Source organism: Malaclemys terrapin, chromosome 1 (assembly GCF_027887155.1).
Source record: "Malaclemys terrapin pileata isolate rMalTer1 chromosome 1, rMalTer1.hap1, whole genome shotgun sequence".
Classification (NCBI taxonomy): domain Eukaryota; kingdom Metazoa; phylum Chordata; order Testudines; family Emydidae; genus Malaclemys; species Malaclemys terrapin.
The window spans coordinates 172,982,691-173,010,399 of record NC_071505.1 but is presented as its reverse complement, the minus strand read 5'-3'; the positions used below and the strand labels follow the sequence as shown (position 1 = coordinate 173,010,399).

Genomic DNA, 27,709 nt, shown 5'->3' with positions numbered 1-27,709 from the left:
TGGGGGGAAAAAAATCACTTTCTCCCCTGCCATGCCTTCCTTTCATTCTATTGCATTCAGTGTCAAAAAGGACTCTTGTCCAAGGGTTTTCACTACCACCAGCGCCCACAAAAATACACATTTTCCCCCATACTATCTTTTCAAAATTTCTCCAAATTTGGAAAAGGTTACAGGGTGGCAAAGTCACTGCATTTCATTTTCCTTTTGCCAGCTGAACTTTTCCAACTTGGAAAAGTTTTGAAATAATGTGGAGAAAGAGGGATGAAAAAAGCCCAACAAATATTTTCCTGCACTCAGTGGCCAAAAAAAATAAAAGGGGAGGGGGGGAAGAGAGGGAAGGAAGGGGGGAAAGAATAGTTATTTACTCTGGCTCTTTGAGATGAGTTTTCCACATACATCCCACTTCTTGTCCACATATGCCCCACAGGAGGAAGATTGGAGTTTTGACTATCAGTATCCTTTGGGCCACGACTGCACTCTAAATGTTCCCCTGGCCTCCTCACACACCTGAGGACATGAATGGTAGAGTAGGCCCAACAGTTCCTTCATCAATAAAGAATCCAGGTAGCATAGGACTTTGTAGTAGAAGGAAAGGATGGCAGGTTGTGGAACGCATCCTTCCACCAACCTAGTAGCAAGAAGACTTCTTGCAGGACTTCCACAATTATATTCATATGATGCTTTATGGATAGATACATGGATTTCAACTTCTCTGTATACAGCATAGGTAAAGTCTGGCATATTGTGAGACATGGGTGCAGAAGGCCATGTGACCAAAGAAGGATGCATCTGCAGGGTGAGCCTCCAGATGATTGATGAGTCCTACTATTGCCTGGAACCTCTCCTGTGGTAGTTAAGCTCTTGCTGACCTCAGATCTAATATTGCTCCTATATATTCTGTAGTCTGGGTTAGCAAAATGAGGATTTTCCCCTGTTCATTTGGATGCCCTATATGGTAAAGAGCCGTAAGACATTGTAAATCGAGTTGGTCATTGATCACCTGCTGGGAAAATTTTACTGAGATCAGCCAGTTGTCCAGGTCTGACTATACCAGACTGTAATGTGTTCTTAAGTGGGCTGTGCCTGCTACACTCTTGCTGAATACATGTTGGTGCCATGCAAAGACTAAAGGGTAGGACCATGTATTGGTAGTAAGTCCCTCACTATGAAACTGAAGTACTCTCTCTGTTATGGGTATATGGACAGATGGAAAGAAGCATCCCAAAGCTGAAAACTACAAATCCATCTTATTTAATGAGGGGATAATTGATTCGTTGGGAATAAAAAGTAATGGGAATCGCAAGTTGCAAAAGGGTATCTAATTATTGATTTAACAGTATCTTGTAAGAGGGGTCCCTGGAAGGGAAAAGGGAAGAAAGGTGGGGCTCGTAAGGGCCTGGAATTGGATAAAATACCCCTTTTTAAAATAGTTTCCAGGACTCGGTGGTCTGAGGTGATCTGGTTCCAGGATTCCCCAACAATTTTTTTAAAAAAGTGGTCACTAAGTGTGTGTGCATGCGTAGGGGACGGAGAGGGGTATAACTCCTGAAATGGTTCTGATTAGCTCTTGATGATTGAATCAAACTTGTTGCTGTGAAGTAGCATGCACCAAGGATGCAGTGCGAGAGGGCTTCCTGCAGGGGAGCCTTTGGCTCCTTCCATTGTGGCCCAAACATTATCTGTGGGTGACAGTACTAAGGTGTAGATAGCCTCAGTCTGATGATGCTTTGGGATGTGGTCTGCTTCCTCCTTGGTGCTGGCAAGTATATGCTCAATGAGCAGAGAGTGGCTCTCAAATCCTTTAATGATTAAAGGCCTTCAACTGTTTGCACACTGATAGATCATAAACTTCATAAGAATATATAAGAACATAAGAATGGCCATACTGGGTCAGACCAAAGGTCCATCTAGCCCTGTATCCTGACTACCGACAGTAGCCAATGCCAGGTGCCCCAGAGGAAGTGAACCTAACAGGTAATGATCAAGTGATCTCTCTCCTGCCATCCATCTCCACCCTCTGACAAACAGAGTCTAGGGACACCATCCCTTACCGATCCTGGCTAATAGCCATTAATGGACTTAACCTCCATGAATGTATCCAGTCCTCTTTTAAACGCTGTTATAGTCCTAGCCTTTACAACCTCCTCAGGTAAGGAGTTCCACAAGTTGACTGTGTGCTATGTGAAGAAGAACCTCCTTTTATTTATTTTAAACCTGCTGCCTATTAATTTCATTTGGTGATCCCTAGTTCTTGCATTATGGGAATAAGTAAATAACTTTTCCTTATCCACTTTCTCCACATCACTCATATACCTCTATCATATCCCCCCGGAGTCTCCTCTTTTCCAAGCTAAAAAGTCCTAGCCTCTTTAATCTCCTCATATGGGACTCATTCCAAACCCCTAATAATTTTAGTTGTCCTTCTCTGAACCTTTTCTATTGCCAGGATATCTTTTTTGAGACGAGGAGACCACATCTGTATGCAGTATTCAAGATGTGGGCATACCATCCATTTATATAAGGGCAATAATATATTCTACTTCTTATTCTCTATCTCCTTTTTAATGATTCCTAACATCCTGTTTGCTTTTTTGATCGCCTCCGCACACTGCGTGGACGTCTTCAGAGAACTATCCACGATGACTCCAAGATCTTTTTCCTGATGGTAGCTAAATTAGCCCTCGTCATATTGTATGTATAGTTGGGGCTATTTTTTCCAACGTGCATTACTGTACATTTATCCACATTACATTTCATTTGCCATTTTGTTGCCCAATCACTTAGTTTTGTGAGATTTTTTTTGAAGTTCTTCACAGTCTGCTTTGGTCTTAACTATTTTGAGCAGTTTAGTATCATCTGCAAACTTTGCCACCTCGCTTTTTACCCCTTTCTCCAGATCATTTATGAATAAATTGAATAGTTTTTATTCCTGTAGCACCTATGGGAGGTCCTCTGTTTATTTTGGACTCCTGGGGTATTCCACAAGAGTGGAGCCCTGAAGCCCTGCAATGAAGCAGCCCATTGTTATGTTTGGGCTATTATATGGAGATATACCTATCTCATAGAACTGGAAGGGACCTTGAAAGGTCATTGAGTCTAGTCCGCTGCCTTCACAGCAGGACCAAGTACGGTCAGGTTTTTGCTCCAGATCCCTAAATGGCCCCCTCAAGGATTGAACTCACAACCCTGAGTTTAGCAGGCCAAACCACTGAGCTATCCCTCCCCCTTATTAAAGGTTATTAACTGTCCTTTGAGCACTACAGATTTTAGCTCCTCTCTGTATTCCTACGGGAACTTTTACAAGATTTGTGACACCCTTTTCCCAGGTGAGATAGTTGCATTTTAACAGAAGAGCTTGATAATTTGAAATGCACATCTGGAGACTCTCTGGGGAATGGATTTTTCTGCCAAAAAAGTCAAGTTTGTAGGGTCCTTCTCCATGTGTGTCATATTTGGAGACCATCGCTGTTTGGATATTTCATTCACCGCTGTCACCACCAGCCTTTTGAGACTCAGTAGATGCAGAAACTTAAAAAATTTCTTTGTGGGAACTTTATAACATGTATCAGCTTACTTAGAAGTGGATGTACAGATGCTGGGATCTGCCACAATTTTTTAATTGGTTCCAATAACTCCTCATTGACAGACGTGGCAAGCCTACCATGCATGGAGGAGGGCAGACGATCTAGTCATTTGTGGGATTTTTTCTTGCACTATCTCCACACAAATTTCCAAGGTGTCTGCCATGCAGCATAAGAAGTCTCAGAAGCTCCTAAAATCATCCAGCTGAGTAGGAACAGAAGGGATGATTGCCTCATTGATTGAAAACAAAGATATTGCTGCCGGAAATAATTGATACTCCCTTTCCTACATTTGTTCTTCTTACTAAGTTCACACTTTACCATAGCAAAGTGAAAACTGACCAGTCATTTTAGTTTTCACTACAGCTATTCAGAACCCTGCAGACAGCAGAGATACTGAAAAGAATGAGATTCATTTAATTCTGCTGCTGAAGAGAGGCTAAGAAGAGAGGCTAGGGGAGAAATATAATATCCAACACTCTTCAGCCTTAAGGGGCTCAGGGAAGAGAAACTGAAGACAACACTGGAAAAAAAGACACTGATAAATTATGAGAATAACCGAGTGAAATCAAGATAGCAAAAAACGAAAGCAAAAAGACAAAAATAGTACATTACACTTAAAAAAAATACTAAAGAGCAAGTTGATCAGCCAAACAGTATTCAATCAGCAGTACACTCCCACATATTCCTTTGAACTGGGAGGGAAGGTCCATGCGGGTATGGCAGCACATTTTTCTTACTATGGCTTTAGGGCTTAGTCTGTGCAGACCAGTAGATTTCAAGTTTTTTTTTTTTTTTTTTTTCAGAAAACGATAAGTGCATTAAAATAGGCACTTATAACGGAACTGTCTTCTCAGACTTTACTATAATATTGATATACCATATGCAAAGTAACTCATGTTATAATTAGAATGCACCCTCCCCCCCCCCCAAAAAAAAGAACTGTGACATGACAGAAATCACATCATAAAACATGCCTTGCACGCACTTTTAAAAGCTTTTGAAATATAAAGTAAACCTTACTAGATATGGCAGTGGTGGTTCCCAATGTATCCAATCGTAATTCACATTGGTACCTACGCGTGCTACATATTTTGCCCAAGGTGAAATACGGTAGAGAATCTCTCCATTTTTACTACGGATCACCACCTAGAAAATAAAATGAAGACACAAGAGATCACTATAATTTCATACGTACACAAGCACCCGTACAGAAACCGAAGTCTGTTCTCAATGACAGGAGCTTCAGAGGAGAAAAGATTCTCATGTTAACTCATACGGCATAACAGTGTTAACAAAAAATAGCCAGACTTTCCTATAAACTAGAAGCCAACTGTGGCAATCTATAGTACTAGTTTCTTTAAACATAATATAAAAATGCAGCTTTTTACTAAGACAGAGGTTCCCAATCATCACTTGCAAAGATGGGTTAAGCACAGCAGATGGAACAGAAAAAGGATCTAGTGGGAAACCCTGTATTAGAAGATTAACAATACAAAAAATGAAACTAGGGTGTTGCACAGTCTGAGCTTTTGTAGGCAGAGCACACTGCACACATCAAGGGTTCCTTGCATTCCTCCATTCCCCCCCACCAGCTCTCTCTGTGCCACCTCTCAATTCCCTCTATTTCTGGGGCTCCTTGTAGCCCTCTTCTTTCCCATCTTTCATGCCAGGAGCTATGTACCCTCCACACTCTACTCCACACCCACCCAAGGAAGGGGCTACATGTGGGCCCCCATTCCTCCGTTTGTAGACAAACAGAAAAACAGAAATACCAACAACATTAAAAATGCTGATGAGCAATAAAAATCCATCAGCTATTTTTTTGGATATTACAATCATCAATTCCTTTTTAATAATGATTCCTAGCTCTTATATAGCTCTTCTATAATTTAGAAGAAAGTTGGAGTGATATTATATAGATCAGAGTTGCTTATGAACAGCACAAGCCCATGAGAATGTTCCTACCACAGACAGGGTAAAAGGGAAAGAAAACCTGCTATTTGGGGACCAAATCTGTCACAGGAAGAGGGCAGAAGAACACTGTTGCCCTTCACTCCACATCTTGCACAAACAGTGGGGACTCCCTAGCCGTCCCATACATTTGGGGATAAGGAGAGGTGGAGGGGATGCAAAGACAGTGCCCATCCTACAGCATCATCCCTATGAAAACACACAAGTTAAGGTTGTCAAGAGTAATTTGTGTGAACTACTTTACATTCTGGACCTTTAAAACCTTCCCTAAAGAGAGACAGATGTAGGATTTAAGCAAGGCATTAGCAGGAAAGTAATAGGAGCTCCTGAAAGAGTAATGCTGCAATGGGGTGGCTATGGAAACAATATTGTAGAGGTTCTAGGCCTCTGAGGATGTCTTGGAACATGTGATTTTTCCAACCAAGAGGTCGACATCTATGAAGTGGGAAAAACCACACCCTTTCCTCTACCACTTGAAATTGCAGGAGCTCGGTGGCCTGAAGGTCAACATTTTTCACCTGCTTTTGTATCTTACACACGCATTTATTTACTTACATGTGCATTTTGCTTGCAATTAAGTAATTTGCTCCTACATCTTTCTAGAAGGATTCTGGCTGGGACCCATCTTGACAATGGTTGTGGGAGGGTGGTTAAGACCTTTCAATGGAGTAAGAGAGTGATAACTCATATGTTGAACTATTTCAAGGCTGACCAGGTTGGCATCCAGTCCAAGACTATACTGTGGTTATGTCCTGATCTATGGTGGTGTCCTTAGGGCCTCAGGAGCGATCTGCCTAGCAACCATAGCCCTATTCCTGCACAGAGATACAGGTTGTTAAGCAGGTTCCATTTCATCACCATATTAAAAAGCAGGGCATGGTGGTGTTGGCGGGTAATAGAAACACTGACTGGGCTCTCAGTCAGTCACCAGGGATTAGGTTGAGCTTTTAAGATTAAATGGAATTGCAGCTCCCAGATTCTTGCCACCTGTCTGTGTTACTGCTGCTGCTGCGGGTGTGCCATAGTGCTTCAAGACCATTAGGGCTTGAAAGAGTAGCAAAGTGAGTAAATGGAAATGGTTTAATATTAGTTGATCAGGTATGAGAGGATCATTTTAAGGGTGTCCCCATTTGTTCAGAGGCATAGCGCAATTCTGTGAAACAGGCCAGATAATTTGAAAACAGACATTTAGCTGAGGATGGGACAGACTATGGTGACACAGGAATTTCCAGACTGGATTAGTGGTCCAACAGCAGAGCCACTACCAGATGCTTCAGAGAAAGGAGCAAAAAGTTCTATAGCACACAGTGATGGAGTAGTCTGGCCAAAAGAAAATTTCCTCACCACACCTGCAGTTGTTGGGTGGCTTGCATACCCTGAAGCAGGCCTATGAAAAAATAGATATTTAATCCTAATCAATGTAATTCTGGATGTTCTCATTATCCATATAAATCTCCTCTTTTTAATCCTAATACATTTGTCTTGTGACAATACATGTTGTTCACATTAGCTAAGCTCAGTGTGTGTGTGGGGGGGAAAGTATTCTAGTTTCAAATGTGTTGCCTTCCTGTTTCACTGAGTGTCTTCGCTGGTTGTTTTTGTATTATAAGAAAAGGCAAATGAAGCACCTCAGTTACTTTTCCCATACCATTCATTGTTTGTCTAGTTTTTTGTTTGTTTGTTTGTTTTTGTTTTTATTTTTTTTAAATAGCCCCTTTAGTTACAGAGGAGATGAAAGATGGCCAATTTTTTTTTTAAGTCTCTTCACACAAAAGTCTTTGTATGCATCTAATAATTTTGGCCAGCAAATACCTTATATTTCTGTCTTTTTTTAAACATGAGTTGACCAAAAATGAATATGATATGTCCTCCACCTGGAATACTATTGTTTTATAATCGTATGCAATATACTGTATGTAATATACTATGTTGTATGAGAAAAACTGGAATGGAAAATAATCATAAAAAATTATAATCAGACTAACCTAGTTGGCTTTTTTTTTTGGCCACCATTGTACATTGAACAGAGGTTTCAATGAGCTGTCCACAATAATGTCCAGTCTGAGTGATTACAGAACCCAACAACATACGAGTAATTCAAATTATCCCTTATATAGTTCTTTACTTTGAGTTGGCAATAATGAGTTTCTTCTCCAATATAACGTACTGGGGCTTTCAAAAGACATCCAGTGGCATAATTTTCCTTTACCACAGCCAGACAGGTTTGTTCTTAAACCCTCACATTACATATCCAGTACAAATGTCTGAAGGAAAAGGCAACAGTCAACTAACTGCTAGATATCCCATGTATTTTGAGAATCCAACTTATTTTCAAACAACAAATAGTTATTTGAACTGCACAGATTTTTGGTTTCCAAAAAACCAGTTGAGAATGCAAAAGTATTACAAAAATCAACTTTGAAGTGATAAAATGGGCTTGGTAATCATAATATTCAAACTAATTTTAAATCTAGTAAAATGGCTTATTTAAATCAAATGATGTAATGAAAAATGCTCAAAGAAACAAACTAGTCTCATACTTAAAATCCACATTATCACAGATTCTTTGGTACTTAGCTAGTTCTACTGTATGACACATTTAGATAAATAACAGTTAACCATCAAACCATATTCCATGCATTTGGAATCATTACAGCTTTTTGTATTTCAATACCATTGACATTCCAAAAGTCATTGCACTTTGGCCAAATTTCATATATATAAAAAATAGACTAATTGAATGCACTTGGTTAATATGATTGTAGACATTTCTTCTGAAGAGCTCATCTCATTTCAGTCCCCAACTCTGCTGCTTTCATCTGAAATAGCTATTGGAATAATATTTATTTAAGGGAATGGATAGGCTCCTTAGTTAATAATTATATACCTTTACATCTAGAATCCTCGACAGGTAAATACATTGCTCTTCAAAATATTTTATATGTAGAATGAATTTGTTTCTCACATACTACTCTCTTAACATGCAGTTGTACATAGGCAGTGCTAATGCACAATAACTTAAGTTTCTGATCTTTACACAGCCTTATAAAACTTGAAAAGAATGATTTTTATATTTGAAGGAGTAAGAGAGCAGACTATTAATCTAATTCATTTTTGGTCTAAGCTTTTATTCTAGGACAATTTAACTTTTAACATTATTATGCGAAGATATAAAAGACCTCTTAGCTCTAGCGAAAAGGGCACATTTATTGAAGAAGAGAAGACACCTAATTTAGTTAACTTTGCAGATGCCAGAAGAGTCTCCTAAAAAGGGCAATTATCTTAACAAGTAATCAGAAAGTGTAAGTCTGGCCTCTCGCACAAAATGATTTTCCTCAGTAGGGCTCCTTCTCAACGCGGGGCATTTTCTAAAATTTTCCTAACACTGTTATATCTAATTTAGCCACACCATTGTTAACAGCACTATAAGCCCTACGGTTGCCTGACCCAGCTGCTGCTGTCATTTTAAACAACATGATGGAACTGTGCACTGAGCTGGAGCTTAATACCATGTTGACTGGACAAGCAATACACCTAGCAGCATTAAAAATAACAAGCATCCAAAGCCCAGTTTACACAACAACTCATGATGCTCCTAATGTGGGTTATAAAGACCCACATGTCCTAATCTTAGGGAAAAAAATCTAAGTGCAGTGACACAAATATCCCAGTACCTATGAAATGCAGAGAGCTGTCAGGATTGAGCATCAACCAGACAAGACCATAGTACTATTTGTCTGTTGGAGGAAGCAACTAGAATAAATTGATAAGGATTATTTTAGCACCCCAAATGAGGAAGCATTTCTGTTATTTGCCACACAGTCGAACAGTTGAGTGGTTTTATTAAACCAAGGGTAATTGAGGATAAAGGTAGTCACAGTCATTTTCCATGTGCTCTGAGCAAAAAGAGTGTGACTGTTTCCTCAGGGGGAAAAAACTGATTACAGAGAATCACAACTATCACTTAGAGACTTGATTACTTCCATATAAAGTGCATTACAGTAAACTTTGGACCCCTTCTGAAGCTGGAGTAGAAGACAGTCGCCCCCTTTATTAAGCAGCATTTCACAGAGGCAATGCTCCATATTTTTCTCTGGGCACCAGAGGACTTAAGTATTTGGAACAAGATCAAGGAGCTGGATGTTATACTAGATAAACAGATATAGAGTCAGCACAGCAGTCCTCACCCATTTATCAGCAAGTGAAATATTGCACAAAGAAAGTGTTTCCTAGGGAAGGCATTTTTTTCATCTTTTCTGCTAAAGTTTCTGCTTAACAAGTCCATTAGGGATTTCCCTTGTCTGGGATGTGGAAGACTTGGACACAGACTCTTCACTATTTGGAGAAATAGTAGGCTATATTCAGGAGCATCTTCCGGTTTATAAACGTTACAAGTAAGTGCTGACTAGAACCTGGTGTACTTGATAGGACCACCTAACAAACAAGACAAGACCCTTTTACATTTGGATGGGTTTTTAGCTTATAGTGACATCATTCCCTGGGCCTCACTCTCACACTCATGCCCATCATTAATATGGCCCATTGGGGCATTTTGATGCTAGATTGCTCTTTTAAAACATATCACCTTGTAGTTGTTTTTAAAAGAAAGTAACCACATACACACAAAAATATTTTTTTCTAATATGAGATTTTAAAAAGCAACAATGTAAACACCTAATTAAACAGAGAACATATTCTTTTCTATGTACACAATGATCAGATCTAGAATTACTGTTCTATATTTAGGTTAGAACAAGTTTATAACTGCACAGCTTCAAGCATTGAATTGCATATTGAAATAAATGGTGGAAGCATAGGCATTTGTCTGTTTACATACACACTGTGAAGGACCATGCACTTTTAAAAATTATTATTTATGTAGACTTGTTCACTCTAGAAACATATTACACATGCACAATTTCTCATTCCTCCCCTCCCCCCCGCCAATAACTGAAGTAAACAAACTTTCATCATTTATTTCCACAACAGAATTTCCTCCCCTTTTCACCAAACAACACATTCCTCACTGAGGAAAGCATACCTACCACGTTTTAAAATGAAAATATGAGTATATGTGGCTGGCTAATTTTGAGCATGAGAGGTATTTTGCCTAAGGTAAACATTCCAAGAAAATAAAGGCCAAACAAATATGCCTAATGCATAACCAGAGTATTCATTGTCAAATAGAATATTGCAGCTGTTCCATTAGGCTTTCAGTTAATGTTACAAGTGACATCATTAACATTCTTTGTATGGCATTTCTACTGCAACCACAGCAGTTTGATCTGGGATGAAAATTGTTGTGTTAAAGTGCACTACTATGCAGAATGAGACTGTATATTACAAAATAATTAAAGCAACTGCCTCTTCCCAGAGTGGGGAAAAAAACTTTACAAACAAACAGAGGAAGACAATCTCTATCCCAAAGAATGCAAAGTGAAGTGGCTAGCACATATATTACAGCAACAGAGAAATACATTTTTTTAAAAGGCAATTTAGTGTGAAATTATTTACAAATGAACTAAGTTTGTCCCATCCACAACACACACATCAGGCATACTTTACTGTAAAAGATGTAAAATGTTAACTAATAGTAATTTTAATGTAATTAAAAAACATGTGCTTGAGTAGTTCCAAAGGAATTAATATATGTAATACTCTCAGCATTCCTCTACCCTAGCCTTTTTTTTAGTTTGATCACGAACTACATACGAGTTATCACTCCATTTAAAGTGCCAGCCATTCAAACAAACACAGTTACCAAACATCACAAAAACAATAAGGCTTATGTACTAACCACAGCAGAAAGAAAAGAGGGGAGCAGCAGTATTAGATGAATGCCTATTTAAATAATATTGAACCGATCACCAACAAAGTCTAAAAGCTAAGTGCATGGATTCTTTACCAGTAAAGGAAGCATTTACAAAATACTTTGTATTACCAGATCCTCAATGTCACAGAATATACATTCAATTTGTACCTTTGGATAAAGTGATAGAATTGATCAAAGGAACTGCTAAAAAGCTGCTGCTAGTATACTACACAGAAAATCCCTAGTGAATCAGTTTAAAATCTCTAGTGATACGCTGATGATAAAAATAGTTTCAAAGAGGTTTACTGTATAAAAGCTGGAGGCTCTGGAAGACCCAAAAGGTAATTTCTATTCTCAGGAGTAAATTAAAGATTGGTTCTTAACCCTACAGATCTTCTCAAAAGTACCTTTCAAGGGACTGACAAGGTTGAAATGGCAAAAATGCAATTCTTCTTCCCTCATCAAATAACAATGAAAAACACCACTGTATGTTAAATTGGAACTAATAGTATTTACCCTCTAAGAATCTGTGCTGTAAAAGAACCCAAAGTAAATGTGGACAATCCACCAACCCAGCATTTTCTTCCGTTCTTATTAGCACTCAAATACTTGCCATTCTGCTTCATCTTTGGGAACGGAACTAAATGCATGGATGATATTTCTGTTCAAATGCCTTGAAATTATACAATATCTAGGTTTCAATAATTAGGTTAACTTTTTAAATATGTTAAACTATTTTTTACCCTAAAAATTAGTAATCAGAAATACACTCAATAAAATATTGTACTATTTCCAAGACTATAAGAGTTCTAAGTCATAGTTCACTACAAGTCAAGCTTTCTAACCTTTTGACACTGTACTATTTATGTGAATTAATAGAGGAAACAGATCTTTACTCACTAACAATAAGGAGGAGCTTTCAGGGCTTGGATAGCTACTAAGACTGTGACCTTTTCTGAAAGCTCTCACAAGCTAGCTGAAACACTTTTAGGCCTGGTCTACACTAGGCGTTTATGTCGAAGTTAGCGCCGTTACATCGAATTAACCCTGCACCCGTCCACACCGCGAAGGTATTTAGTTCGACATAGAGGTCTCTTTAATTCGACTTCTGTACTCCTCCCCGACGAGGGGAGTAGCGCTAAATTCGACATGGCCATGTCGAATTAGGCTAGGTGTGGATGGAAATCGACGCTAATAGCTCCGGGAGCTATCCCACAGTGCACCACTCTGTTGACGCTCTGGACAGCAGTATGAGCTCGGATGCTCTGAACTGCCACACAGGAAAAGCCCCGGGAAAATTTGAATTTGAATTCCTTTTCCTGTCTGGCCAGTTTGAATCTCATTTCCTGTCTGGACATCGTGGCGAGCTCAGCAGCACTGGCAACGATGCAGAGCTCTCCAGCAGTGATGGCCGTGCAATCTCAGAATAGAAAGAGGGCCCCAGCATGGACTGATCGGGAAGTCTTGGATCTCATCGCTGTGTGGGGCGATGAGTCCGTGCTTTCCGAGCTGCGATCCAAAAGACGGAATGCAAAGATCTACGAGAAGATCTCTAAAGACATGGCAGAGAGAGGATACAGACGGGATGTAACGCAGTGCCGCGTGAAAATCAAGGAGCTGAGACAAGGCTACCAGAAGACCAAAGAGGCAAACGGACGCTCCGGATCCCATCCCCAGACATCCCTTTTCTACGAGGCACTGCATTCCATCCTCGGTGCGGCCGCCACCACTACCCCACCAGTGACCGTGGACTCTGAGGATGGGATAGTGTCCACGGCTGGATCCTCGGACATGTTAGCGGACGGGGAAGATGAGGAAGGAGATGAGGAGGACGAGGCAGTCGACAGCGCTCACAACGCTGATTTCCCCGACAGCCAGGATCTCTTCATCACCCTTACAGAGATCCCCTACCAACCCTCCCCAGCCGTTACCCCGGACACAGAATCTGGGGAAGGATCAGCCAGTAAGTGTTGTAAAAATCCAAACATTTATTTGTAACAGAACAGGAATATTAACAATTTAAAAAATGGGTTTCTCATGATTAGTTTGATTAGCTTAACGGTTCAGTCATGGGCAGTGCAACTATTGAAAAAAAATCTAGCAATGTCCGGTTTTGCATGATTGTCCTGCCCAAGCCGCTCTACTGGTTAGTCACTGCTACAGCAGCTACAGTAAAATGCGGTCTATATGTCCGGGGATGGAGCAGAAATCCTCCTGTGACATCTCGAGGAAGCTCTCCTGGAGGTAATTGGAAATCCGCTGCATTAGGTTCTTGGGGAGAGCGGCCTTATTGGGTCCTCCGTAGTAGGACACGTTGCCACGCCACGAGACTATCAAGTACTCTGGAATCATTGCTCTGCACAGCATGGCGGCATATGGCCCTGGTCTTTGCAGGCTTTCCCGGAGCATTCTCTCTTTCTCGCTGTCAGAGATCCTCATGAGGGTGATGTCGCTCATGATGACCTGCTTTGAATGAGGTAGGGGAATGTTAGTGTTGGGACTGCTTTGCCGTTCCTTTACAGAACTGTAACCGCTGGTTTGCAGCCACGCGGTGGAGGCGGGAGAGGGTCAGCCGAAAGGGATCGTTCCCGGGGACAGCCGCGAGGGTGTGGGACAGGAGCAGACTTCCTGCTTGCCGAATTGCTGGCAGCAGGGACCGACATTGATTTCAATGTGAAATGAGGCCATTGCTAATATTAAAGTTTTAAGCTGCCACAAGTCTACGGCTTACCATGTCTGCCTGCAACAGAAATTCCGTTCTCCTGAGAGGCTTCTCAAATGTGCTGTAGAAGACCCCAGGCACTGAATGCGAAGGCCGAGAATTCGACCTTGTGCTGAGTGCGCATGTGATAGGTGCTGTGCATGGTCTTGTTAACAGAGAAAGACTATGTTCTTTGTTCACAACTACATTTATCTTTCTGAGGAATTCACTCCCTTTTTCCCATTCCCACAGCCCCATCTGCGACTGTCTCACAACCTAGCCTGTCATCACACTCCCAGAGGCTAGCGCGGATTAGGCATAAGAAGAAGAGGACACGGGAGGACACGTTCTCGGAGCTTATAGCCTGCTCCAGAGCCCAGGCAGCACAGCAGACCCAGTGGCGGGAGAACTTGACCCGAATGCACCAAGCCAACATGGATCGGGAGGAGAGGTGGCGTCAGGAAGACCAGCAGGCGACTCAAACCCTGCTTGGACTAATGAGAGAGCAAACTGACACGCTCCGGCGCCTTGTGGATGTTCTGCAGGAACGGAGGCAGGAGGACAGAGCCCCGCTGCAGTCCATCTCTAACCGCCCTCCCCCGCCACCAAGTCCCATACTCCCCTCACCCAAAGTGCACAGAAGGAGAGGCGGCAGAGTCCCTGCTAACTCTCACTCCACCCCTGCAGAGAGCTCGAGCAGCAGAAGGCTCTCATTCCCCAAAATTTGACAAGTTCTTTCCTTCCCGCCTGACACAAGCCCCCGTCCAAGTTTCACTTTCCCAGTTCCATGTTTGGTTGATAATAAAAAATACGTTTCTGTTAACTACTGTTTCCATCATGTTCTTTTGGAGGAGGGGGGGATAGGGGGTTGGTAATTCGACAGGACAGTCATCTTTGGCAGGGTATATAGTCGGGGGCAGGCACAGCAGCAGGGCACATACATAGTGCAGTGATGCAGTGACTAGTTACCCTGGTTAGTCTGGGAGGTTGTTTTCATGTTATGTGGTGGGGGGTGGGTTGCTCTGTGACTTTGTGGCAGGGGAGGGCAGTTACAGATCTTAAGCGGCGGTCCTTAGGCAGGATCACAGAGCCACACAGCAGGGGATCTGTAACCGTCCTCCCCCTGCCACAAAGTCACATAGACCCCCCCATACACACAGTCCCTATCAGGAGGGGTGACAGGCTCCGTTGAAACAACCATCCCACCGCAGCGGAGCCTGTCAATCCTTGAGTTTAGAAGCTGCATTCGCGCCACTACAGTACACCCGCTCCGCACCACAGTCTGCGTCCCAGTTTTAAAAAATTCCCGCGAATACAGTATTAAAGAAAACGGTGTGCTTTAACAAAGTAGAACTATTTTTATTTTGAAACGTGTGTTGGAAGTGGGTATGTAACTGGATAGGATAGTCAACATTAACTGGGTAAAGAAACGGGGGCAGGTTTAGCTTCTCAATACACAAACTTTAAAGTCACAGGTTACCCTGCTCACTCAGGAACTTTGCTTTCAAAGCCTTCCGGATGCACAGCGCTTCCCGCTGGTCTCTTCTAATCGCCCGGCTGTCTGGCTGTGAGTAATCAGCAGCCAGGCTATTTTCCTCAACCTCCCACCCCGCCATAAAGGTCTCCCCCTTGCTCTCACAGAGATTGTGGAGCACACAGCAAGCTGCAATAACAATGGGGATATTGGTTTCGCTGAGATCACAGCGAGTCAGTAAGCTTCTCCATCTCCCCTTGAGACGTCCAAAAGCACACTCCACCACCATTCTGCACTTGCTCAGCCGGTAGTTGAAGAGTTCTTTTTCAGTGTCCAGGGCGCCAGTATAGGGCTTCATGAGCCAGGGCATTAGCGGATAGGCTGGGTCCCCGAGGATGACTATAGGCATCTCCACATCCCCAAGAGTTATTTTGTGGTCCGGGAAGTAAATACCTTGCTGCAGCCGTCTAAACAGACCAGAGTTCCTGAAAACACGAGCGTCATGAACCTTGCCCGGCCATCCCACGTAGATGTTGGTAAAACGTCCCCTGTGGTCCACCAGTGCTTGCAGCACCATGGAAAAGTAGCCCTTTCGGTTAATGTACTGGCTGGCCTGGTGTTCCGGTGCCAGGATAGGGATGTGAGTTCCATCTATGGCCCCACCGCAGTTTGGGAATCCCATCGCTGCGAAGCCATCTATGATGGCCTCCACGTTTCCCAGGGTCACTACCTTTGGCAGCAGTACATCAACGATTGCCTTGGCTACTTGCATCACAACAACCCCCACGGTAGATTTGCCCACCCCAAACTGGTTCGCGACTGACCGGTAGCTGTCTGGCGTTGCAAGCTTCCACAGGGCTATGGCCACTCGCTTCTGGACAGTCAGGGCTGCTCGCATCCGGGTGTCATTGCGCTTCAGGGCAGGGGACAGCAACTCACAAAGTTCCAGGAAAGTTCCCTTCCGCATGCGAAAGTTTCGCAGCCACTGGGATTCATCCCAGACCTGCAGCACTATGCGGTCCCACCACTCAGTGCTTGTTTCCTGTGCCCAGAATCTCCTTTCCACGGCATCAACATGACCCATTGCCACCGTGATGTTCTCGGCGCTGGGTCCCCTGCTTTCTGAGAGGTCTGTGCTACTCTCAGACTTCAGGCCATCACCGCGTTGACGTAGCCTCCTCGCCTGACTTTTCTGCATCTGCCTCAGGGAAAGGTGTATGATAAGTTGCGAGGCGTTGAGAGCGGCCACAACTGCAGTGATGGTTGCAGCAGGCTCCATGCTCGCAGTGCTGTGGCGTCCGCGCTGTCACTGACTAGAAAAGTGCGCGAACTGATTTCCCGCCGGCGCTTTCAGGGAGGGAGGGCGGGAGTGATGGACGGATGACGACAGTTACCCAAAAGCACCCTGGACACATTTTTTTTTACCCAGAAGGCATTTGCGGCTCCACCCAGAATTCCAATGGGCAGCGGGGACTCCGGGAACTGTGGGATAGCTGACCACAGTGCACCACTTCCAATGGCGACGCTTTCCCCGTTAGTGTGGACTCACAAAGTCGAATTACTGTCCTTAGTGTGGACACACACGTTCGACTTTGCAATATCGATTCCAAAAATTCGATTTAAGTAAAATCGAACTACTCTCGTAGTGTAGACAAGGCCTTAGATAAAATGCAAGAGTTTAACTGGATAGAAGAATGTCAAGAGTATATGAAGGGGTGAGAAATTAAGAGCCAGACTTTCAAAGTGCACTCACTACACCATGGCAGATAAAAAATTAAATTAAACACTAGATAAAAATCAATCAAGTCACAGACTCCAAAACAAGATGCCCAGATTTTAAGATGCACCACTGAGGAAGCATAGTTCAATAAATGCAGACCAAGGCATGAGGCAAAGGCATTGTGCTTCCAAATTTTGAGTTGATTTCAGGCCAACTCAATGCTGCAACAAGATAAATTAGAACAATTCCAGGTGGATTCCTACATCCACCCCTAGGGGCTTTGAAACCCAGAATAGCTGGAGATCAAGGCATCTTAGCCACACCCCTCCCATCCTATCCCCATGTTAGGAGCTATAAACATTGTTACCAACTCATGCACCATTTATTTCAAGTAACATGATTATGACCCATGCAACAGGAAGTCTAGTGACATGAAAAATTTCAACCCTCATGTGATGTTTGCAAGTCACACGTAGCTAGATAAGAGACTGCCCCCCCCGCCCACAAAAGATGCATTAAACTGTAATCCAAAACACCATGAATTCTAGTTACAGCTCTTCCAATTACTGCTGTTATCTGTCTTTCATAAATTTTATGAACAAAGGTCTCATATCTTAGGAGGCAGCTGTCACTCAATTTTATTTCACAGCTAAAATAACCAAGAGAGTGTACAAGATCACATCAGGCAAAGATGGGACCCAGTTCTCAAATATAAATAGGGCCAAATCTCATCAACTTCATCACAAAATCTTTCAGAAAATATAAAATTAGGTACTTGTGTAACCCACAGTAACTGTGGTTCTGTGTCACTAGCAGCAAGACCAACAAGATTTATGTTGCTGCTACTGCTTCCAGACAGAGAGATCTGGTCCTTCCACTCCAGAGGTAGAGCCTTGTGCTTTCATATCCAGAGAGCCAGTGTTACTACTTTTCAGATGATCCACAAAGAATCGTAATGCCCAGTGGTTCATTTGTGTCTCAAATACTTGTGTACCCACTGTCAATATGTGCGTTGATCCAGGAGGTAACAGCAAACTTTCCCGCTCCTCCTATGTAGTAGAAGACATCAGTGGAGTGGTGCTGGAGGTTGTGGGTTTAAACCCTGCAGATGACTCAGATGGGCAGTGAAAAAAAATATATAGATATAGATAGAATCACAGAAATGCAGGGCTGGAGGGGACCTCAAGAAGTTATCAAGACCAGCCCTCTATACTGAAGCAGGACTGAGTATACCTCCTAGACCATCTCTGATAGGTTTGTCTCACCCGTTCTTAACCTCCAATGACAGGGATTCCACGATCTCACTTGGAAGCCTACTCCAATGCTTAACTACACTTATAGTAGCAAGTTTTTCCTAATATCTCACACAAGTCTCCCTGACTGCAGATTAAGTTGATTGCTTATCCTACCTTTAGTGGACATGAACAATTGTCTTTATAAAAGCCCTGAACATATTTGATGAATTATGTTCTCCCTCAGTTTTCTTTTTTCAAGATTAAACATACCCAGTTTTTTTTTTTTAACCCTTGCTTATAGGTCAGGATTTCTAACCCCCCTCACCCCCCTCCTTCCCCCCCCCCCCCCCATTTTTGCTGCTCTCCTCTGGACTCTCTACAATTTATCCAGATCTTTCCTAAAGCATGGTGCCCAGAACTGGACACACTACTCCAGCTGAGGTCTTACCAGTGCTGAGAAGAGCAGGACAATTACCTCCTATCTATTACACAGACACTCCTGTTAATACAACTCAGAATATTAGCCTTTTTCAAAACCGCACCACATTGCTGACTTGTATTCAATTTGTGACCCACTACAAAACTATATATGTACAGAAGCTAGTGTAAAGACAAAAGTAATTGTTGGAATCATTTTATATTGCAAAATATATTTAGAAATACATTTGGGTGATGTTAGTATTTAATTATTGCACTTTTATCATTTGTATTTTGTTAATGGGAGCGGTCCCTTTAAAAATAAGGTGTGGCAGATAGCATGTTTGAGACAGACCACATGAGAGATTTTTGCTGAAAGATGTTGCCTGCTTAAGTTCCAAAACATGAGAATTTGATTCATAAGTGTTTCTTTCTAGAAAGCAAGCTGTGTTCTCAAGAGGGGACTGAATACCTCAGAGCATTGCTAATGAACTAGATATAGCCTGTCACCTGTAAAGTATCCAATATGAATCCTGCCCAGTCAGGAGGCAGTAAAAGTTGTCCCCACATAACATCTGTGAGAAGGGTTGTTTAGTCCAAGTTCCAGTTTCCAAGTAACAAACTCACTACTATGTTTGCACTAGATTATAAATTTTTAGAACAGGGTCCATCTCCTCCAACATATTTGTACAATGGGACCCCAATCTCAGTTGCCTCCTCTCCAGCAAGAATTCCCAGAGTAGGGGCCAAAATTGGGTAACTATAAATTTACAAGTTGGATAAACTGTTACTCGCTTTAGGATTGGACAGGGGGAATACTAGTATCAAAAGAGATCAAACCCCTAATTTTTAAACACAGGGGTTTTTTTTGAGCCAATCGCATAATTTTTGGCAAGTGACATGATTTTGAATTTTTGGGGTTGGCAATACTGTATAAGGGAAATGATATAAGATCATTAGGCAAGTGAAGCAATTCATCAGCACCAAGAGAATTATCAGCTGAGGGAATCTAGATTGGATCTGGAATCTCTCATGGATTGGTAACTGGTTAAAAGATAAAAAACAAAGGGTAGGTATAAATGGTCAGTTTTCAGAATGGAGAGAGCTAATAGTGGTGTCCCCTAGGGATCTGTTCTGGGACCAGTCCTATTCAACATATTCATAAATGATCTTGGAAAAAGGGGTAAACAGTGATGTGGCAAAATTTGCAGATGATACAAAATTACTAAAGATAGTTAAGACCCAGGCAGACTGCAAATTGCTACAAAAGGATCTCTCAAAACTGGGTCAATGGGCAACAAAATGGCAGATGAAATTTAATACTGATAAATGCAAAGTGATGCACATTGGAAAGCATAATCACAACTATACACCTAAAATGATGGGGTCTAAATTAGTTGTTACCACTCAAGAAAGATCTTAGAGTCATTATGATAGTTCTCTGAAAACCTATACTCAATGTGCAGCAGCAGTCAAAAAAGCAAATAGAATGCTGGGAATAATTAAGAAAGGGATAGATGATAGAACAGAAAATGTCATGTTGCCTCTCTAAAAATCCATGGTATGACCACATGTTGAATACTGTGTGCAGATGTGTTCGCCCCATCTCTGAAAAGATATATCGTAATTGGAAAAGGTCCAGAAAAGGGCCACAAAAATGATTAGGGGTATGGAACAGCTTCCATATGAGAAGAGATTAATAAGACCGGGACTTTTCAGCTTGGAAGAGAGACGGCTAAGGGGAGATACAATTGAGGTCTATAAAATCATGACAGGTGTAGAGAAAGTAGATAAGGAAGTGTTTACTACTTCTCATAACACAAGAGGGGTTACCAAATGAAATTAATAGGCAGTAGGTTTAAAACAAATAAAAGGAAGTATTTCTTCACACAGTGCACAGTCAACCTATGGAACTCCTTGCCGGAGGCTGTTGTGAAGGCCAAGACCATAACAGGATTCAAAAAAGAACTAAATAAATTCATGGAGGGGTAGGTCCATCAATGGCTATTAGCCAGGATGGGCAGGAATGGTGTCCCTAGACTCTGTTTGCCAGAAGCTGGGAATGAGCAACAGGAGATGGATCACTTGATGATTACCTCTTCTGTTCATTCCCTCTGGGGCACCTGGCACTGGCCACTGTCAGAAGACAGGATACTGGGCTAGATGGACTTTTGGTCTGACCCAGTAGGGCCATTCTTATGTTAATCTGGCAGCCTACAAGAGTTGGAATATGGTCACAAATTGGGCTCAGAATCTTAGAAAGCTTTCCCTGGATGATGTGAAAATGGACACTGTAGATCTAATGAAAGCCACAAATGAAGTAGGTCCGAAGACAAAGCATCTCCAGGTCATAGTACAATAAAAACAAAGTTAAATTAGGCTAAGAACATCTCTGAGATACTGATATGGAGATGGACTATATTAATAAAATAGCAACCCAGTTGAACCTGGAAATAAGAGGACCCCAGTATTAGTGGCACATTATCAAAATTATATAGATGGGGTGTCTGTCAGTCTCTAACTCTCATGGTTGTGTTTTATATGTCTATCTAGGTGTATTTGCCATCTAATTTTCAAGCCATTGGGTTGCACTTGTGTCATATTTTCAAGGTTTTCTCCACAACCATCTGGACTAGAAACTTTTTTTTTTTTTTTTTTTAAGATGAAAGCGGAGATTCTCATGTAATCACAGGCCTCCAGGAGCTGACACTTTAGGGGGGGGGGGGCACCAAATATTGTAAGACTTACAATAGAATAGTACTTGGCAACATTGGAACTCTAAAAATATAATCTATTATCACCACTTACCCAAGAGGAAATCTGCAGCTAAGTATAATTGGAACATGGTGACTTCTACTCTACACGGTTCCCAAGACAGAGTAGCTGGTAGCTGCTTGCAAATAAGAATCCCTTAGACCAATACAGAGAAGCCTTCTAGTGTTTCTAATTCTCAATCTCAAATTGCTCTCTTTAAAGCGGTCAGGTGGTCATAATTGTTATTGGTTTTTGTAAGAGACTTTGGGTATATCTACAATGCACACTAAATCTTAGCCGAGATTCATATTTGAGACAGGGTCCCCTTCTGCCTACACACAAATTAGTCTGACTCAGGTCAGCAAGTACTCAGGACACAGGTCCTAAGACCCCGCTAGGAGCGTGGGTCACAGTCCAGGATGATATCAAGGCGAGGTCATGAGCAGCCAGACTAACAGCTAGAGCTAGGGCGGGACTTCAGGAATCGAAGTCGATTGTCAATCTGAGGTCAGGAACCAGATGTAGAAAAACAAGGCCAAGTCAGAAACTGGGAATCTGAGCCAGGAGACAAATGCCGGGGTCAGAAACCAGGAATCAGAAGCAGAAGACAAGGCTGAGTCAGAAACCAGGCATCAGAACCAGGAAGGAAAGCCAGCGTCAGAAGCCATGGATCAAGAGCAGCACAAGAAAGCAGGGTCTATAGCAGCAGCTAGATGGAGTTCTGCCTAGTTGCACAGAAAAACTTCCTGTATCCTCCCTAGGTTTAAGTAGGATGCCCAGACCAATCAGGAATGTCCTGTCAGTTAGCCCCTCCCCGGGTGGCACATCTGTGATGTACATGTGGACCCCTCAGGCTCATGACTGGTTAAATGTTTCTGCCGCTGCCACCAGAGCTGTTAGGTGGTGATGCGGAGGTGGCTGCCACCCAGGGAATCTACAAACCCAGAGTCTAGATCTACTGTTCCTTACAGCCCCGCTGTAACTTGGGTCCAAGCCTTGTCATTCTGCAATGTGAACGCAGGTTAAGCCACAGACCCAAATCAGGTGGTCTGTGTAGTGCAGTACGGACATATTAGCACAACTATGAGACCCGGGTCCAACAACTGTAAACTTATGTTTACAATGCAAAGTGGACGTTCAAGCACCGGCTTGGAAACATCAAGTCCACAAGCACAGGTCCCACAAACTGGGTTTCAGTGTGCTATGTATACATATCCTTTTCTAATGAAGATATCACTGCAGGAAATGTGTATCCTGAAAAGCATAAGGTAGCCTGTGCTGACACAATATATGAACTGGCTGATACTACTGCATACTTGCTGGCATTATCAACTTTAATAGCTAAGGACAAGACACAATGACTAATGTTTGTTAGCAGTTACACTATTAAGGATTTTCTTAGAACTCTAGCTTAGTCACTGAAAATATTTTGTACTTCTATTAATAGTCTTGACAAAACAAAGCCCTGGTCTACACTACAAATTTAGGTCGAATTTAGCAGTGTTACATCGATTTAACCCTGCACCTGTCCACATGACGAAGCCATTTTTTTTTTTTTTAACTTAAAGGGCTCAAAATCGATTTCTGTACTCCTCCCCCGACAAGGGGATTAGCGTTGAAATGGACCTTGCTGGGTTGAACTTGGGGTAGTGTAGGGTAGTGTGGTTGCAATTCGACGGTATTGGCCTCCGGGATCTATCCCAGAGTGCTCCATTGTGACAGCTCTGGACAGTGCTCTCAACTCAGATGCACTGGCCAGGTAGACAGGAAAAGGCCTGCGGACTTTTGAATCTCATTACCTGTTTGGCCAGCGTGGCAAGCTGCATGTGAGTGCAGATCTCATCAGCAGAGGTGACCATGATGGAGTCCCAGAATTGCAAAAGAGCTCCAGCATGGACAGAACGGGAGGTACGGGATCTGATCGCTGTATGGGGAAACGAATCTGTGCTATCAGAACTCCGTTCCAAAAGACGAAATGCCCAAACATTTGAAAAAGTCTCCAAGAGCATGAAGGACAAAAGTTATAACAGGGACCCGCAGCAGTGCCGCATGAAACTTAAGGAGCTGAGGCAAGCCTACCAAAAAAAAAAAAAAAAAACAGGGAGGCAACTGCCACACTGGGTCAGAGTCCAGGAAAGCACAATATGAACCCGAGGACAGGTGGTGGGCTGAAGATGATAGGTGATAGGTGATGATAGGTGGCGTCACCTTCCTGACAGAAGGCAAGAGGCAATGGTGAGGCTACAGGAGGAACAAACTGATATGCTCCAGCATATGGTTGAGGTTCAGGAAAGGCAGCATGAGCACAGACCCCTGCTACAGCCCCTGTGTAACCAACCACCCTCCTCCCCAAGTTCCATAGCCTTCTCACCTAGACGCCCAAGAATGCATTGGGGGAGGAGGGGAGAGAGATGGCCTCTGGGCACCCAACCACTCCACCCCAGAGGACTGCCCAAGCAACAGAAAGCTGGCATTCAATAAGTTTTAAAGTGCAGTGTGGCCTTGTCCTTCCCTCCTCCCCCACCCCACCCAGTGCTTCCCTCCTGGGCTACCTTGGCAGTTATCCCCCTATTTGTGTGATGAATTAATAAAGAATGCATGAATGTGAAGCAACAATGACTTTATTGCCTCTGCAAGTTGTGATCGAAGGGGGGAGGGAAGGGGAGGGTGGTTAGCTTACAGGGAAGTACAGTGGACCAAGCGGGGGTGGGGTGAGTTGTTCATCAAGGAGAAACAAACAGAATTTTCACACCGGAGCCTGGCCAGTCATGAAACTGGTTTTCAAAGCTTCTCTGATGTGCACCACACCCTTCTGTACTCTGCTAACCGCCCTGGTGTCTGGCTGCACGTAATCAGCGGCCAGGCGATTTGCCTCAACCTCCCACCCTGCCATAAACGTCTCCCCCTTACTCTCACAGATATTGTGGAGCGCACAGCAAGCAGTAATAACAATGGGAATATTGGTTTCGCTGAGGTCTAAGCGAGTCAGTAAACTACGCCAGCGCACTTTTAAACATCCAAATGCACATTCTATCACCATTCTGCAGTTGCTCAGCCTATAGTTGAAGAGCTCTTGACTAGTGTATAGGGTACCTGCGTATGGCTTCATCAGCCATGGTATTAAGGGGTCGGCTGGGTCCCCAAGGATAACTATAGGCATTTCAACATCCCCAGTGGTTATTTTCTGGTCTGGGAGAAAGTCCCTTGCTGCAGCTTTTGAAACAGACCAGAGTTCCTGAAGATGTGAGCGTCATGTTCCTTTCCTGGCCATTCCACGTTGATGTTGGTGAAACGTCCCTTGTGATCCACCAGTGCTTGTGCAGCACCATTGAAATGTACCCCTTTCAGTTTATGTACTCACTGCCTTGGTGCTCCGGTACCAACATAGGGATATGGGTCCGTCTATTGCCCCACCACAGTTAGGGAATCCCATTGCAGCAAAGCCATCCACTATGACCTGCACATTTCCCAGAGTCACTACCCTTGATATCAGCAGCTCTTTGATTGCATTGGCTACTTGGATCACACCAGCCCCCACAGTAGATTTGCCCACTCCAAATTGATGCCCGACTGACCGGTAGCTGGCGTTGCAAGCTTCCAGAGGGCTAACGCTACTCTCTTGTGAATTGTGAGAGCTGCTCTCATCTTGGTATTCTTGCACTTCAGGGCAGGGGAAAGCAAGTCACAAAGTTCTATGAAAGTGCCCTTACACATGTGAAAATTTCGCAGCCACTGGAAATCATCCCAGACATGCAACACTATGCGGTCCCACCAGTCTGTGCTTGTTTCCCGGGCCCAGAATCGGCGTTCCACGGCATGAACCTGCCCCATTAACACCATGATGTCCACATTGCCAGGCCCCGTACTTTGAGAGAAGTCTGTGTCCATGTCCTCAACACTCTCGTCACTGCGCTGCCGTCGCCGCCTCGCCTGGTTCTGCTTTTGCAGGTTCTGGTTCTGCATATACTGCAGGATAACGTGCGTGGTGTTTACAGTGCTCATAATTGCTGCAGTGATCTGAGTGGGCTCCATGCTTGCCATTCTATGGCGTCTGTGCTGAAAAAAGGTGCAAAACGATTGTCTGCCTTTGCTCTGACGGGGGGAGGGGTGACTGACGACATGGCTTACAAGGAATTAAAATCAACAAAGGGGGTGGGTTTGCATCAAGGAGAAGCACACACAACTGTCATACAGAATGGCTCCCTTAAGGATTGAACTCTAAATCCTGGGTTTAGCAGGCCAATGCTCAAACCACTGAGCTATCCCTCCCCCCACTATTCACAGGGGAGGGGGGGAGCAAATGAATACAAAACAAATCTGATCTCTTTCTTGTTTTGATACACTCCATCTCTCTCATACATCTTAGGCTGGCAGCAGAGGGTGCAGTGTGACTGCTAGCCATCGTCGTCTCCTGGCTGCTCGCCAGAAGACGGTGCAGTATGACTGCAGGCAGAACTGAATCTCCATGAGACAAAACTTAAAAAGATAATGACCTGGAGTCACTCCCATTTATGTCCAGGCACCCCGACAGACCTCACCGAGGTCTCTCAGGAGCACCCATGTCTGCCCAGGTGCCCCTGACCAACCTCACCGAGGTCGGCTAAAAGAGCACCCAGGAGACGACGACGACGGCGGCTACCAGTCGTAATGCACTGTCTGCTGCCAAAAGGCAATGAGCTGCTGCTGTGTAGCAATACAGTACCACGTCTGCCAGCATCCAGGAGAAGTACGGTGACGGTGAGCTGAGTGGGCTCCATGCTTGCCGTGGTATGTCGTCTACATGGGTAATCGAGGAAAAAAGGCTTGAAACGATTGTCTGCCATTGCTTTCACGGAGGGAAGGAAGGGGGGGGGGGGGGGCGACGTACACAGAACCACGTGCTACAATGTTTTTGATCCATCAGACATTGGATCTCAACCCAGAATTCCAATTGGTGGCGGAGACTGAAGGAACTGTGGGATAGCTACCCACAGTGCAACGCTCCAGAAGTCAACGCTAGTCTCAGTACTGTGGACGCACTCCGCCAAGTTAATGGTCTTAAGTGGTGACACACACAATCGACTCTATAAAATAGATTTCTAAAAAATGGACTTTATAAATTCGACCTAATTTCGTAGTCTAGACCTTACTTAACACTCAGGAATTGCTCCTTCACACCATATAGCCAGCACTAATAAATACAGTAAACAGTTGCACAGTAATGTAGGTTTTGTAGGATATCTAGTCTATGTATTTATTTACTGAATTCTGTACAAATATTGAAATATTGAAGGTTTTGTTAATGCATAGAATTTGTGATTGAACTCTTAAACAAGAATAACTTTGTTTGAACCCATCTACCAACATCAGATGGCAATTGTATTATTACTGTTATGAGAAGGATTAAATTTGCAGCAGTAAGAAAATAAAAGGATTACAGATTAAAGAATCTTCACTGCCTAAAAATTAAAGACTACATTTTTTTTAAACATTTATAGAGCACTCTTTAAATAATATGCCTCAATTCTCTGCCACTGGCCCCAAGATTACAAAAATTCCTCTGCTCTCCTGTGATTTATCGGTGTATCTCTTCTGGCCAACCCAAGGTATGCTCAGTCCCACCTCATCTCCGTGTGTTTGCAACTGCATACTGCATTTTCAATTTCAACGTTGTTGCTATTGCACTACCTAGAGAAGAATGTGCATGTGATTAACTTCTCCCAGAGCAGTGCAAGTGCAAGTGAAACAGATTATGCACAAGATATTCCCCCCTTGTAATCTTTCTATTCCAGTAATTTTAGGTTACTTTTAACAGTACATGCCAAGTTTTCTTTAGGAAATGTAATTTTCAACAGAACCATGTCCCTTTAAATCCTAGAATGGAATAAATTAATCTGCTTCTGCCACAGATTTTTTACTGTAGAGGATATGGGCTTGAATGCAAGGAGGACAGGAAAAGAAATATTTGAAAATAGAGAGCTGCTATCACTGAGGCCTTGTGGACTATTTGTACTTGAGAGCCAGTATATGCAACATATCCTCTACAAAATTTCAGGAATTAT

General features: G+C 43.0%; 1 protein-coding gene across 1 annotated transcript in view; it reads right to left on the bottom strand.

Moving 5' to 3' along the window:
• The window catches only part of GBE1 (1,4-alpha-glucan branching enzyme 1), a 289,971-nt gene that overhangs the window by 139,207 nt on the left and 123,055 nt on the right, over nt 1-27,709 (bottom strand). Inside the window, exon 4 of the mRNA XM_054046998.1 lies at nt 4,605-4,730. Within this exon, the coding sequence (XP_053902973.1) occupies nt 4,605-4,730 (126 nt within the window). The remainder of the gene's footprint in view (nt 1-4,604; nt 4,731-27,709) is intronic.